General features: G+C 39.7%; 1 protein-coding gene across 1 annotated transcript; it reads left to right on the forward strand.

The window, feature by feature from the left end:
• Positions 1–1,149: 1,149 nt before the first annotated feature.
• LOC145438949 (para-nitrobenzyl esterase-like) lies at positions 1,150–15,738 on the forward strand. The gene is made up of 11 exons (XM_080316349.1): positions 1,150–1,443; positions 1,790–1,919; positions 3,487–3,613; positions 4,653–4,866; positions 6,692–6,825; positions 7,778–7,986; positions 12,560–12,821; positions 13,597–13,754; positions 13,912–14,067; positions 14,991–15,232; positions 15,385–15,738. The coding sequence occupies exons 1-11, from the start codon at positions 1,254–1,256 to the stop codon at positions 15,666–15,668; spliced, it is 2,106 nt and encodes a 701-aa protein (XP_080172475.1). The 5' UTR covers positions 1,150–1,253; the 3' UTR covers positions 15,669–15,738.
• Positions 15,739–15,980: the final 242 nt, after the last annotated feature.

Genomic DNA, 15,980 nt, shown 5'->3' on the forward strand with positions numbered 1-15,980 from the left:
AGAAAAAAGTCATTTTTGAACACTCCTACTGTACCGCAGTGTGTACATGTACAATAGGGCTGTTCAAAAATAACTTTTTTTCGTGAATCTTGCTGGTTACTTGATTAAATCGTTAGGTTGCCTTAAAAAACGACGCATACCAAATTTGAATTCATTCCGACAAATATTCGCGGGTTACGTAGAGTTTGAAAATTTTGGATTTGCCCAAAAACGCAAAAAATTTTTTTTTCCAAATTTTTCTGCCAACCCCATGAAATTGTTGGGCTGTCTTCAAAAACTATGCAAAACAAATTTGACTCAATTCCAAGCCGTAGAAGCGGAGTTATTTCAGTTTTTATTCGATAATTCTGGGATTATCCTTGATTGGTGGATAATCTAAGAATTATATCCGAAAAACTGGAATAACTCCGGAATGAATTCAAATTTGGTGTGCGTCGTTTTTTAAGGCAACCTAACGATTTAATCAAGTAACCAGCAAGATTCAGGAAAAAAAGTTATTTTTGAACAGCCCTAATGTACAATGTACATGTAGCCTACATTGTAAAAGGGCTGTTCAAAAATAACATTTTTTCGGATTCGAGCCATTCACTGATAAAATTGCCAGGTTACCCTAAAATTTGGTCCAATTCTAACAAGTATGCATCGCACGCGACTCTGCGACTACAGCTTCCGAAAATGTAACCCTCAAATATCAAAATTGACATCATTAGGAACAAAATTACGAGGCTGTGAAGGAGGCATTAACCCCAAGTTTTCATTGTTCGATCACTATGCGTCTGGACGGTGTTAACCAGTGGCAGGATTGTCCGGTTTCTAATTGGAATATGCCACTCTCTCTTAGCATATTTGGGTGGAACACAGGCCGCGTAGGACTCGCCTAGGACTGATCGTCGAGATATATTGCATGAGTATCAAAACTATCTCAAAAGCTCGACTTCCGCCGAAACCCCAACGCTAGATCGAACCCAAGTCAAAAACCATTGAGGTAATATCAGGCCTTTACTTCATGTCGCGGTGTAGGATCCAGCCTTGATTCCATAGAATATAAAAGTTTGCCAATATAAACAAGCCTACGTAAGCGGAGGACCGATAATCTCATATGTAGTTGGTAGGTTACCTATCGTATAGCCTAGAGTTTCATAATCGAATTGCAACGAAGCCGTTGGCATTGGTTCTCATGTGCGACCTCGTTCTAATTCTGAACAGCTCCTCAAAGGGAAGACGATTTGCCAATTTACATTACACATTGTACGATGGATATCCAAACTGCAATAATTTTTTGTATGCTATTGTGCTCGGTTCCGCTGAGTAGAGGGGATGATACATTCGCTAAAGCTCTGTCTGCAATGGTATCTCACTTGGCGGGAATATCCAACATCGAGGAAGAGTTGAAAAATATAATTGTCCGAGATGATTTAGTTCAGATCGAAGAGACCGAAAGGGGTGAGCTACAAATTATGAAACAATAGGTTCAAGTTTATCGCCAAAGTTCCGAGACAAACTCAATCTCGGCACTTGATCGAACCAGACTGAATTTCAGAAGATGTCCATAGCCTGTACTCCAAATATAGTTTTCGCATATTTTGTAGGACATGTCATACTATCTAAAATAATATCATTCGATACGTGAAATACGGCTTGAAATATCCATCGTAACCCGTGTCGAATCACGGTGTTTTGATCGGGTCTGCGGACAGTCACGACATGTCATGATTTATTACAGCAATATTTACTCATATCCGCAATTTCGACATAAACATGAACGACTGAACGTATTGTTTCTTCGCAGCACCGCCCATATCAACATATGCGAATCCCATGGTGACTACCACATCAGGAGACGTCGAAGGAACTACGAATGAGCAAGCTCACGCCTTTTATGAAATACCTTATGCTGAGCCTCCAATTGGAGAACTGAGGTAAGTAAATATTCACGTGCGCATGCTCACCGTGACTATGCCTTATATCCGCCAGAGCATGTCGATCCGACTTTGTCAGATCATTTGCTTTATTATATGGATAATCAATTTGCTGCTTGTTTTGCTACGGTCGATTAGGTCGCTCATCCACGTGACTTGGTTTCCCAGTATAATTCATATGGTAACGCAATGTTGTTTTGCAGAATATTTCATTGATTTATATTTATATTTCATTTTTTTGTACTTAAACGGACCAACAAATTAAAATACGGACTTTCGGCCGACTAATTTCCATTTCATAATTGCTCACAGCCCCAACCCTATATTCAGCTTCTTGTACGCGTTCGAGTGATCCGAGATTCCATCCGAAATAATTTCTTGAATAATTCTTGAATGGGCACACAGCCGAAGCCTAGTAAGCGAGGCTCCGGAGGCGGAGTAAAAGTCGTTTTGTGACACTCGTCGGGGCCGTAGTCGTAGTGAGAGGTGCCAAAACACCTCCTGAGTGGAGTCGAAGGAGGATTTTATTTAATTGCTTTCACTCAGACTACTTCAAAATCGAGACCAATGTTCTGCGATGTTACTAAAACAATTCACAGGGTTTATAAGCAAACGGACATTTACAAACTTAATTTCTTTCGCCGAGCACGATTCGAATTAAAAATGGGACGATTCACATGGTAATATTAATAACTAAAAATGTAACGAACGTATTATTTTCTGAATAGATTTATAGAAATGTTCGAGTCAGAGTTAATTTACGAAATATTAGGAGGTGAAGCGAAATGTGGCACAGGCAAGATGGAAATTTTGAAGGCCAGATGAAAATTGAGTTTTCTTTTTAATCAATTCCGTGATGTAAAAGATCAATTGTTATGTAACCAACACATGCTACGTCACAGTGTTCAAGTCGGAAATGAAACCCATGGGCACGCCCGCACGCTCACGGACGACTTTCTTTCATTTAGGAAGTAAATGCGATATTCACTTCTGTCCATATGATCATGCAATATAAGATGCGATCATTTCCTGACTCTCGACTGTCATAATGCAGGCTAAATCACTGTATATATATACTGAGTTTTCGAGGGGTGGTTATAGTCACGAAGTACTTCTACTTTATCGAAGTTACCTACTCAAATAGGTTTGGCATGCTTTGCGCTACTTGCGTAGGTGTATCTGTTGTGTACTATACTTCCATATATAATGAAGAAGTTTTTTAAGCAAAACAAATTTATTTTCGCACTTTGGATTTTGAACGGTAGAACATAGTCTTTTTCTTAATCACGAATATGCATCTCCCAATTTGGAAAGGATTAACTGCCAAAAGTAGGTGAAACTACACCACCAAATTTACGCACTTAGGTGCTTTTCAGACAGGTCATTTTCTACTTCCGCGGGAAGTAGTTTTGATATGCCTTGGAATTAGCGACTGTTAATTAATTGTAACAGAGTAGAAAATTACGGCATGTAGGCCTACTTATATTTTTATTTGATTAGCCACGCTTGCTACTTTGACCACATCTTGATATTCCAATAAATGGATATCAAAATATATCTGTTACAGATTTCAGCCACCCGTCCCCATACAAAATCCAAGGGCGATAACCGCCAGAAGAAATAGAGGATTACAATGTCACCAGCCGGAAATTGCGTGTGTCATTCCTGATAATCCTCTATGCCAATTGATCACGGTGGGTTTATAGATTTTATTTTATAGATTTATAGCATTTTCTTTTGTGAGGGGAGCTATGTCGACTAATTTCTTGCAATATAAGCCTGATGATCTACCACCTTATGGTCGCCCCGTTAAAAGCGCACCTGGTTTCCTGAGTAGTGATATTTATCTATTCATCCCATTTCCGGAGTCGCCAACTCAATTTTGGCAGTCGAATATGTAATAGTTCATCTATTATACACACTGTTTATAGGAAAAAGTCAGTTCCCCTTACTCCTCAAATAGGAGCCACAAGTCTATTAAGACAGTATTACCTACCGAATCTAGAGTAAATTTATAGAGTTCATGCGGCTTTTCGGCACATGTGCTATATAATCGAGGTCAACCATCATAATATTCTGTGGCATCGAATTTTCCTCCCATACTGTTACGTTCAGACTTGTACAAACTAGTTATACAGTTGCGGATTTTACAAATATTTAGTGGCAGAACGACTAGAAAACACGTGTTGTCGTTTGGCGTAAATCGCGGTACCGGTGATCTGTTGTGTGATGTTCTTGTGGGGATGGCTAGCTCAGAGTTATCGTTACTAATAATGGCTTAGCCAGGGATGAGTTTTTGGGTCGAAAGACCTCCCATTTCAAACTCCAATCCCAGACCTTTTCAAATGCAGAGTAGCCTATTATCTCCAATATTTCTGAGCTTGTTTGCAATTCAGTGATTCGTATTATCAACAATAGCTAGTTGCGGATTGTGAAGGTCGTTAGATAGTTCCAGATGCAAGATTTTAAAAGTGTTCCCGTGTTGCCGCATTTTGAAAACCAAGTAGGTTGTACAAGTCTAGTTACGTTCCCGCGTTGTCCAGCATGCCACATGTGATGCCATTATTGCCTCATGTAGATATTGAGTGAGCCTCAATATGTTAATGCAATGAAATCAATGAAAAAGACTGACGAATATTATTTCCGTATCAGCCCTAGCGTAGCAACTGGTATAATTGAGCACTATCAGTTCATTATTTTGCACTGATACAATGTTGATATGTGTATATGCAGATGGACGAGGACTGCCTTGTGTTGAGCGTATATTCTCCTATCAGCGTCAATCTCACGTCCGATTCCTCTGAGCAGCCGAGTCAGCAGTTGCCTGTCTTGGTGTACATTCACGGGGGAGGATTTTCTTATGGTCGGGGAACCAGTTCAGCTCTCGACGGCAGTGAATTGGCCGCGGTTACGAACATGGTCGTGGTATCGATCAATTATCGTTTAGGTTAGTGCTTCCCGAAATTTTGTTGCACAAATACCCTCTCGGCTACGAACCCGGTAGCAAAACCAGATATTTGCTGATCATCAACATCTAGGGTTGCATTTAAAACAAAATAAATTTAAAATATAACATGTGTAAGATATGGCCCTTGTTAAAACATGTTTTGTTATTGCTTTTTGTTTGTTTTGATCCATGACGTCACCAATCCCTAATTGTGATGCTACAGTGGATTGGAAATGACAATTGAAAATATAGAGTAACTATATGGCCCCTTCGACGAAAAAGGTTTCCGAACACTGTCATAAATGAACAGACCAAAAATATCTCTAACGAGGACCACATCGTTATGCAGCATTTTTTTTCGGTCGGCGATCATTGGCACTGATTCCGTACCAATGATCTACATCCACATGCTACAACTGTTGAATAGACGACAATTTCTTGGGTTCCAGCTAGGGCTGGGCAAAATCGAGTACCTGAGTGATTCGATTCTGAATCACGTAAAATGCTTCGAGTCGAGTCGAGTAATCGAGTATCACTCAGTATGACGTCATAACCGAATATTATTTGTCAAAGCTCAAATATGTACCTTTTAAGCGACCACAAAGAATATAATGCCTGTTATCCATCATATTAATGATACTTTGTTATTTTTTCGACCATACCGATTTCATTGCACTTGGTGACAATATTGTGTGATGATCATGACTTCGGAAATGTGCTATTTCCAGTAACGTTCCTAGCTTTGTACTTCATGTTTCGTAGGCTACGATACGGCCAATCAAGGTTTCAAGGTTTCAACAGTGAAATTAGCATAAACTCGTTGATCGCTGATAAACACCTCGTTGATAAATCAACTTTCAGTGGTGAGGAGCGTATAATTTCAGTACTCGAAAAAATCGTCTTTTACTACTCGACTCGAATCATTAACATTAATACTCGATTCAGATTCGAGTACTCGAATCATTGTGCCCAGCCCTAGTTCCAGCCACTTCACATCATATACGTCAACTTTATTAGGCGAAAACAGTCCATACAGGCTCATAGCTCATGTTTTATTCAAAACTATTTACACAATTATGGCATAATTGGGGGAAGCGGGTGGCGCAGTTGGTTAACACTGCAGTCACGAAACCAATGGTTGTTGGTTCGAGTCTCGGCTCTGCCATGTTTCTATGTGTCGGGGGATTATCTGGGCTCCTTATCGCCGATCCCGCTGTAAAATACAGCGCCTTCAAAAGCCCAGAGGAAGAGAGAGCCAAACTCTTGAAAGATGACAGCGAAAGATCAATTTGAAGGAGCAAAAGCTAAAAGACATCTGACATTAATGAAATTCATGTACTGGGCGCAAATGACTGTAATAGCGATAAGCGCCAATCAAGTTTAAAAAAAAGTTATGGCATAAGTATATACCGTTTCACAAACACAATTTTTTAGAAGGCATTTGTTTAAAACACCTTTTAAAACATACTTTGAACGATATAAACACCATTTGCTATAAATGCAACCCTAATAACATCAATCAAAGTCCTCTTCCACTATGGTATCATCATAAGCCGACGCCAACTCCAATTAGATTCACACTGAAGAAATAAATCCAAATCATAGCCGCTCTACCAGGTCACAGCTTAGCAGGCCTACATCAGACCCAATCTGCGAAAAAATCTTGCAATACCATCTTTTAACATCTTCATAATTTTGTTGCTGTACAAAAAAGGCTAGCTTAGAAAAATATAGCAACACGATTCTGCGATCTATCAAAGTTTCATGGCAATCCCAATCTCTACCCATATAGATTCTCAGCCATAATGCTGTGTTTGTACTACAGGGGCTCTCGGATTTCTGGTACACAGACAAAATGGTCAACCGGACATTGAAGGCAACCAAGGACTTAAAGACCAGCAACTGGCACTACAGTGGGTGCAAGACAATATAGAAAACTTTGGAGGTGATAAGAACAGGGTAAGTTGACGGGGTTTGACCAAAACGGACATCTGATATCTCCCCGTAAACGGAATATAGATCGGATTCGACGTATAGGCTACATCATGATAAGGCATTTAGGTACAACCGTACAACCCTTATTTCGTTGCAAGCGCGGCGTTATGGGATTTATTGTTGAGCACGGCAAACACGGCAGAACTACAACCATGGCGAGGTGAGTAACAGCAGCACGTGATGACGCGTTATGGACGCACTAATTCATATATGCAACTCTTCGAAAGTCCTCCCAAAGTATTGGACGTTCGCTCGACTGAGTTCACAGCTGATTTATAACATCGCGACTGGCTTCGGATCTAATCCGGTTATTTTAGAGAGTTAGGCAAAACTAGGCCTAGAATTCTTACTTTCTACTAACCTGGAAAGCCTGTGCCTGTACCTGAGTAGAAATATACGACGTTACTTCTACTTTTACTTAGGTATACCCATGATGACTAATTTAACTAACTCAAGATTTATTCAGGGTTAGTGCCGTTAGTGGTTTTGATTTAGTTAGCGTTGGGGGTGCGTATAAGAAACTACACGATTGATATCCTAATACAGTGCTTCCCAACCTATTTCAATTCACGACCAACTTTTAATGCAAGTTTTATTGTGCGATCCACAATGAGATATGACCAAATGAGTGAATATCAAATTGATGGGAGAAGAGACAATGTATACACAATAACCACTTTATTAATGCGGAAGTTAAGCATCCAGTTTGGATATATTTTCAGATCAGATCTAGGCTTCATTTTCCTAGAGTAGGAAGGAATATACCCATCCACAAATACTTATAATTGATGAAGATACACGAGATAATGGGCGCACCAACTTTTTTCAATTAAAAGATAGTTTTCCGGCCATTTGGGCGATAGTTTTAGCTCTATCTAATATTTATATCAATACCCTTCACGTTTCCATCCTACAGGTCACAATAGCAGGAACTAGCGCTGGCGCTCAGTCCGTGATGTTCCACACTCTTTCTGCAGTAAGCAAGCCTTTGTACAACAATGCTATCCAGCAAAGTAATCCGGCAGTGTATCCCTACCAAACTCCTGAAGAGTCTATCGAAGTGACCAACATGCTCTTAACGGCATTGCGATGTAACGAATCTTTGACTGAACGGGAATGCTTGATGTGAGTCGATTGCAAGGTTGATTGTAACCTGATTTGACCCTTAAAATACGGTTACCATATTTTGGAAATCTGAAAATAAGACGCTTTTTCGAAATTTTCCGATTTACAATACTGGAGTAACATCCTGAAAAAATGATAAATTTTCCCGACTTAGTAGTCGGTTGAATAAAATAAGGTCATTTTTCTAGCTCAAGTCCCGAAAAACTCGTGAGACCGTTACTTTGGCCGCTGATTTGCTATATCTCAGTCCAATTTCCACGTACATTCAACCAAAAATGTCAAAAAAGAGGACAAATTCTCAAAAAGAGGACATTTAGGCGTCCTTCGAGGACACTTACAAATCCTCTTAAAAGAGGACGTATGGTAACCCTACCTTAAAAGAGCTTCTAGGAGCTACAGAACTTTAATCTACAGTCGAATACTATAGGCTGCTAAATTACTCATTTTGAAACGAACCTGAATATTTTGACTGACACTCGTCAGGGGAGATCGTCAGCAACTAGTAGAGAAGAGGAAAAATACAATGTATAACACCATGTAACAAAATTTTTCCAAAGTTCTAGTTGGCTAAAATTTTTTATGTATTGTGTTTTAATATTCCAATCTAATTACCAAAATACAAAAAATTTTCCTGAAGTGTCCCAAATTTTGAAGAAATGTCAATTTCTCTACTTTTTGATTTTAGTCATAATTTCTCCGTATTAATCACAATAATTCTTTATTGGAGGTAAGAAAACGCTAATGAAAAGGTTAAAATAATCAATTATAGCTTACTCATGCATCAAGTAACAAATCAAAACTTTAAAAATCGTCAGAAGTGGTTTTGCTTGCGTGACTTGCGTCCGTGAAATGATAAATCTTCTCTTATTATGGACCAAAAATAACATCATGTAACAAAATTTTGCAAAATTTTATTTGAGTAAAATTTTTTATGTATTGTGTTTTGCTATTCCGAACCAATCACTAAAATACAAAAAATTCTTTCCTTTTGTGATTTCTCGTTTTACTAATACTTGCTCTGTGATAACACATAATTCCTTACTGGACGTACAAATCCACTAACAAAACGAAGGAATATGCACAAATAGAGGCTACCATAGATTATAAAAGGATGGAAACACTTCAAAAATTTTCCGAAGTGGCTTTGTTAGCATAATTTGGGTCTAAAGACTGAGAAATCTGCTGGTATTACGGAATACAGTGAAAATCGTTCATGCCTTTTTCTCGGCGAAGGACATCGTTGCCCAGTTTCCACCTTGGAGTCAGAATTTCCGCATTTAATTTAGTGAGTCCCGACTAAATCATCACGTTCGTGTTGGTTACGAATGTGTGGTTTTGGATTTATATCCATATGGGAGATGTTGAAGTCGTCATCGGAGTCATTTTCTGTATCTTTAAGCCGTGTTGAGTCTCCTGGAGCTTTTTTTTGCCCGATAGTTTGGGCAGTGAAAACTTAATGCAATACGGAACAGGTGCTTAGAGTAGATGGCATAGAAGGGTATGCAATGTCAAGTAATTTTTTAGTTATTCTGAACCTTGGAATGTCATCAATACAGAAATAACAGTCATCCATAAGGTTTCGAATTTCCCTTTAGCTTTTTTAATAACAAATGACATTGAATGCTGATATCCCCTTAGCCATCCATCCATATTTCATCCGCATGTTTCGCAGATTACATGAAATGCCCAGTTTCTATCTTTGTCCCCAATCTTCATGCCAAAGTAAAGTTATTGAGTAAAAAAACCTTACATCTATCTATATTTTGTGCTTAACTTTATTTGAAACTGATATACAGACCACAGATATATCAAACTCAGGCAGCAGGCAGATTACATTTGTGATATTGACATTCACGATGAGATTATACGCACCAGATCCACAATCAGAACAAAACGAAAAGGAATTTGAGATTGCTTGCTGTAGCCAATATTGACTAACTGAGACTGAGAAGATGATTGTTGCTAACAACCAACTATTATGAATTGAATGATGGATCAATATGACGTAACAGTTAATAGGAATTTCAACAAAGCAGCTTGAAAAACATGGTGGGGGCAGTTTAAAAAGCTTAAAATGACGTTTTCAAACGACACTTGAGGCAAATAAATGCCAGATACATGTTTTCCTAAGGAATATGGTAGAAGGAATATTAGAAAATCGGCTCAACTAAATTTTTGTTACGTGGTGAATTTCACAGCTGAAAATGTTGGGTTGATTTCAATGTCATACCAAATGATTGAAAGTCAACATTGAAACACTTTGGTGCTTCGCTAACATGCATGGTGTGATTTTGAAATGGTTTCAACCAGACATGGGGTAATCGCGATTAGTAATCGTAATCGATTACGACGATTACAGTATTTTCAAGTAATCGTAATCGCAATCGATTACATTCGAAAAAATCCCGAAGTAATCGTAATCGTAATCGACTACTTCCCATATTTAATCGATTTTTTTGTGACAAAACGATTACTTTTTATTTGTACAAGGACTGTGACATAAACTGAACACTCGTGAACAAGGAATACATATTATAACAGTTATTGAGAGCACAAGCGTCGGATTTTCTAATGCCACTGCTCATTATTACGTCAGAGGTAGCCTATTAGCTTTGCTCGTCTTTGCGTGAGAAGTGTCCAGTCCACACATAGTAAATAAATATTCGGTGTACAATAGTGGGATTGTAAGAAAACCCATCGTGCTGTAAATCGGGTTATCAATACATTTCAGACACCACTACCTCGCAATAGGCTACTTAATCACCTCTCTGCCTAAGCAACTTGTGTATTGAAGTTTGGTTCTGCTTAGTTAAACTATAGAATGTAATAGTTCTAATTCTATAGTTAAATGCAGTTTCAGTTTTGCTGCTTGGCGAGCAGTAGGCCCATATGGTACGAACCTACACCAGACAAAGGCTTGAAATTTTGTACTCGTCAAATAAAACATTACGGTTTCCACAACGGCGGATTAAAATCAACAGCTGCTGATATATATCATAACTGAGCCGTTGGTTTGCCGTTTTCGTAATGGCAGCCTGCATTACATTATCTTTATTAGGTTGAAGGCAGAATTTTATGTTCACTTTCTCTTATTCTCATATTATTCTACTCAAAACGGGCGCCAATCACTATTTCGCAATTTTTTACTGAACATTTGGACCTGCCGCCATAGCCATCGACGTTTATACCATGTTAGCGTGGGTTAGAATCAGGATCAAAACCGCAAAAGTTTCCCCCACCTAAATATTGGTCTTGTGCCCCCATAGAGTAGTCAATTTTGAAGTTGAAGATTTAATTTATTCAATAATATTGGTAATTGCATTATATTGCATTTTTATTCCTATCTCAGCGCCCGATGGCCAGATTAACCTGAAGAGCAGAGGGCGCGTAATTCATAATTATAACATCTGGTATCTTGCAATAATTACTTTATTGTATGCTTTTAATTCGTGACCTCCGGTCTGTTATATAGCCAAAAGATATTGATTGCAGTGGCCCAAGCATATCAGACTAAAAGAAAAACTTGCGTGAGACGCACTCACGAATTGTCATGTGCAATGCTCTGTGGGTGCCAGGGTGACATTTGCGTCGTGGGCTCAGATTGAAAGGAATGGACTGTTAGTCACGCCCACCCAGCGCGGCTATTGACAATGGACACATACCCTAAGTTTCCGCCAATGTCGTTTTTTAGTAGCACACTTCGTGGAGTCTCATGTTGGCCGAAACTGCATATGTCTTTTGATGTGTCGAGGAGCGGTATTGAATGGCACCTAAATGCCTATTACTATTAATGATACATGCTTTATTTCATGAGGGGGAGACGTATGCATTTCGAAATCAATCTACCTAGACTTCTAGAGACATTTAAATCGCAAAGCTCAAAGAGAATTTCCAAGTTAATGAAATCTCTCGAAAATACTCTATAATTTATGTTGGTTTACGAAATACTTTTGAGTAGCCTACCCTCCAACCACGCTCCCCACCCTATTGGGGAATTTGGGGTGCGGCAGTTATGGACCTGGCAAGAATGCAAAACGTTGTGTGCGATAAACCGTCCTCTATAAAATGGGCAATGGGTACATTTTAACGTAACAAGGAAATGTCCCATCTTTTGTAAAGACAGTTGTTATATCATTAGGCCTATTCAGCGCAATCCATGTATTGTCTTCCAATATAACTACTACGATGCAAAATAAATGTAATCGTGAGTAATCGTGATTACTTTCCCAATGTAATCGTAATCGTAATCGACTACTTCCTGATTTTGCTGTAATCGTAATCGTAATCGTAATCGCGTGATTCAGAAGTAATCGTAATCGCAATCGATTACATTCATGAAGTAATCACTCCATGTCTGGTTTCAACTGTGGTACCGTATGATATATAGTTTGAATTTATTATAAACCTATGTCCAACAGCACGAAAATCCGTTCTATTTTGCACGAACGGCAGCATTACGCAAAATTATGTCTTTAAAATATCGGACCTGAACTGCAATGGCACGTAGGCCTACCCATTACGTAGTAATGCGGACGTAATAAACTTGAAACTAACTCGCATTGCATGTTGCTAGGACTGCGGAGCCGACAGGCATGAGTTTAAGGCAATTTTCTATAATGGCTCGATCATTTCTGACTCGGGACCCAATGTCAATGGTAGAGCCTTATCGACCGGTGATTGATGGGGTGGAATTTACGGACCAGCCCCTTCATCTGTATCGTGACGGGAAGTGGAACTCCGGGAAGGACATGATTGTGGGCGTGGCTACCGAGGAATTACATACTATTGAGTATATTTTGCCTCCCGCGCTGGAATACAACAAGACGATATTTGCGGTAATCAATTTCTATCTACTGATGTAAGCTGTCACACTACGTCTACACTTGATGAAATAGTGCGCAAGTCAGTCGGTTTTTCATTCGACATACGCCAGCAAAATAGCTATGGGTGACTTACTGATAATTATACCTTCGCTAGTTGCGCAATAATGAACATAGGCTACTCAAGTTCCGAATTTTTCAAACTAGCCTTACACGCAATGTACCCTCTATATAAGCTGCGCACGTGCGCGCGCAATTGCGTAGAGCTGTCACGGTCTCTGCGCACAGAAAACCTACGCTGCGCACAAAAAATCCGAAGTGACGACCCTTTTTTAGTCGTTACGAACTGTTGTCCAGGGGGTCGCGCAGTGAGTTGGTGAGTGCGCGCAGACTCGTGAAAAATTAGAGGGAACATTGCTTACAAGGCGCAAAGATAGATGAGACTATAGTGACAATTGAGTCGCAAAGCCCAAGATATGTTCAACTGTAGTTCTCCGCCAACGTTTGGGGAAATAGTGTGAACATTTCGGTTATAATTCTAGGCCTAAGCTAGTCGAACAGGCCATCCGCATCTGAAGCATGGTGACATCGTTAAAAGTATTTGGCAACAACTCAACTTGTTCGAAGCATTATCGTTAATTATGGCGTTGCCGCGGAAAAATGTATTTGAAACCAATTTGATTCATATGTGAAAATTTTTCCACAAAATCTATTCATATGTAGGCCTGCAATGCGATATCGTGTCTTTGCCAACACCACAAAATAATAGATTCTTACCCATATGCTGCAGATCGCAAATTACTACCTCTTCGGCGTAGGGACTACAGATAAGGTGGTGCAGAAATATGAGGAGTCTTACGCACCTAATGATGGAGAAAATTGGGCCAAAACGTTCAGCATAGAACTGTCACATCTTTACTTCATTTGCCCAAGCAGAGCGCTTGCACGGTAAGAAACAATGGATCTCCGTAAAGTCAATAGTCATAGCCTACATGCGTTATTTCTGGATGCGTACAGATACATAACTTCCGGCCTCCTCATGGGATATAATAAGATAGGACGAGAATTTCGATTCAGTGTCGAGGATTTCTGTTCTGTTTGACAGATACGCCTCATCGACTTCTACCAATTCAGCAAAAACATATTTCTACGCTGATGATCATCCAGTACTCGATGGGACTTGTGCAGCACGGAACCAGTCGACTGGGGATTGTTACTATTCAACCCATGGCAGTGACGTTAGATATCTCTTCAGGAGTGTGTAAGAATGTTCTTCAACAATAACAATGGTGCTATTGTCGTTAATACATGATTTCCATCATCATTTAATGTAATCGAATTGGCATCTGATAATGGAACCGAGAACAGAAAGCCTGTATGGGCCGGAACGGAGGCGGTAATTATAAGCTGAGGCCGCGATGGCGTAATGTACAATAACACTTGTAATGATAGAAATGATCAAATTAACTATTTATCAGAGTTTAACTCAGTGGTACTCAAACTCTTTTAGACACGCCCCCCTTTATGGCAGTGAAAAATTTCGCGAAAATCTTTTCATTTGACCGCAGCTTCGCGCACCCCTTCAGATGAGATGCTTTCACGCCCCCAAGTTTGAGAACCACTGACGTCAGCCAATGCAATATTCATTCGTTACCTTTGTTCGTCTGTGTCATGTCCCACCTTGTTACCTGAATCCTGTCATCATTTTTGATGCAATTGTGGAGAGTAAGACCCACAATCATTGCAGAGGTGACGCACTTCTACTTTTTGAAAATACTCAAATATTTTTTATCTTCTTGCCAGAATTACTCAGGTGTTCGGTTTTTGGACTAATGACACTTAAACAGTATTATTAGACAAACTACTTGGTTTAAGCCTTTTGCATCATGACAAGTAGATCGTAGTGTTTTTGGAGAAAGTTTCATCAATTTTACTTATAACATTTGGATCACTGTCACCGGGTGACTGCCTACCGAAATGTTCGCACCACACGCCTCAATCTATTTATAGGTAGCGAATAGTTCACACACCATCCGTTTTCTACATCTGTTTGTAAATAGTTTTGACTTTTTCTAAAAGTCACCACTTCCACAAACTAGGTAGAAAGTCACGGCTCCCGCTTCTATACTTGCGTGTTAGCCTGACTACGCCTGTTTTGATGACATACCACAGTCACTGTCTCAGGAATGAACCAACGTCAAACGATATGCTGGTCGAGGATCAGATGAGTACGTATTGGGGAAGTTTCAGTCGGTCCGGAAGTCCTTCTAATGACTTGGAGACGCCGTTGGGGGATTTCACCGACTGGCCGATATACACCGACGAAACCAACGCTGCTGAGGAGCTTCCGAGACACGCAAGGAACCTGGAAATTTACGCCAAGTTCTTTCCGAAACTATTTGAGGCCGACGAATTAGAACCCGGAGGTAGGCGATATTGTGGGCACAGATTTATCCTCTCTGAAAGGTTGCGTTTTAACGACCAGTTGTTTGAGTATTAATGATACATGAAAGTGAATTCATTCCGGGGCGTAAAATTCTGCTCTTCCTGTCTGATAAATACTTAATATTTTCTTCAGAGTTCCTCCCGAATTCGCCATGGGAAAATATCATGATTAAGGCGCCAAATTCAGAAGTAATAAAGGATTACGAGGAAGATATCTGTGATTTCTGGGATAGTGTTGGTTACTATATGGACCCTATTCCGCTCCCGGAAACAACAACAAAATCTACAACGCGGTCAACAACCACCGAGGGCGCTGTGGAGTCGACGACCTCGCGCGCCGTGACTTCTTTTGTGTCGGGTCACTTGTCGTTCATGGTGGCTTTGATCATCTTCGTACTGCGCAGAAACATTGTTTGAGTATCGTTAGTATGTAAGAGAATTACCGCAATAACAGCAGACTGGTAACAAATTAAACATCTTGAAAACATTTATTTGTTTCGAAAGTAGTCCGCGGTGGGACGAAAATAGCCAAATGACATCAGGGGGAATTTCACTAGACCATCTCACTCTACAACGATTCAAAAGAATTCAAGTAACGAGTACTAAAAAGGTGTTTGCGGCTTGCTAGCAAGGAAACAAACCGTTTTTTAAAGTAACTAACATGCCTAACCAGTATGTAATGATAATGCTTGAAGCAGGCTAGGGTTGCAGTAAAAACAAATCGTGTTT

This window comes from Botryllus schlosseri, chromosome 5 (assembly GCF_051294905.1).
Source record: "Botryllus schlosseri isolate E-star chromosome 5, Bs_hap1, whole genome shotgun sequence".
Lineage (NCBI taxonomy): Eukaryota > Metazoa > Chordata > Ascidiacea > Stolidobranchia > Styelidae > Botryllus > Botryllus schlosseri.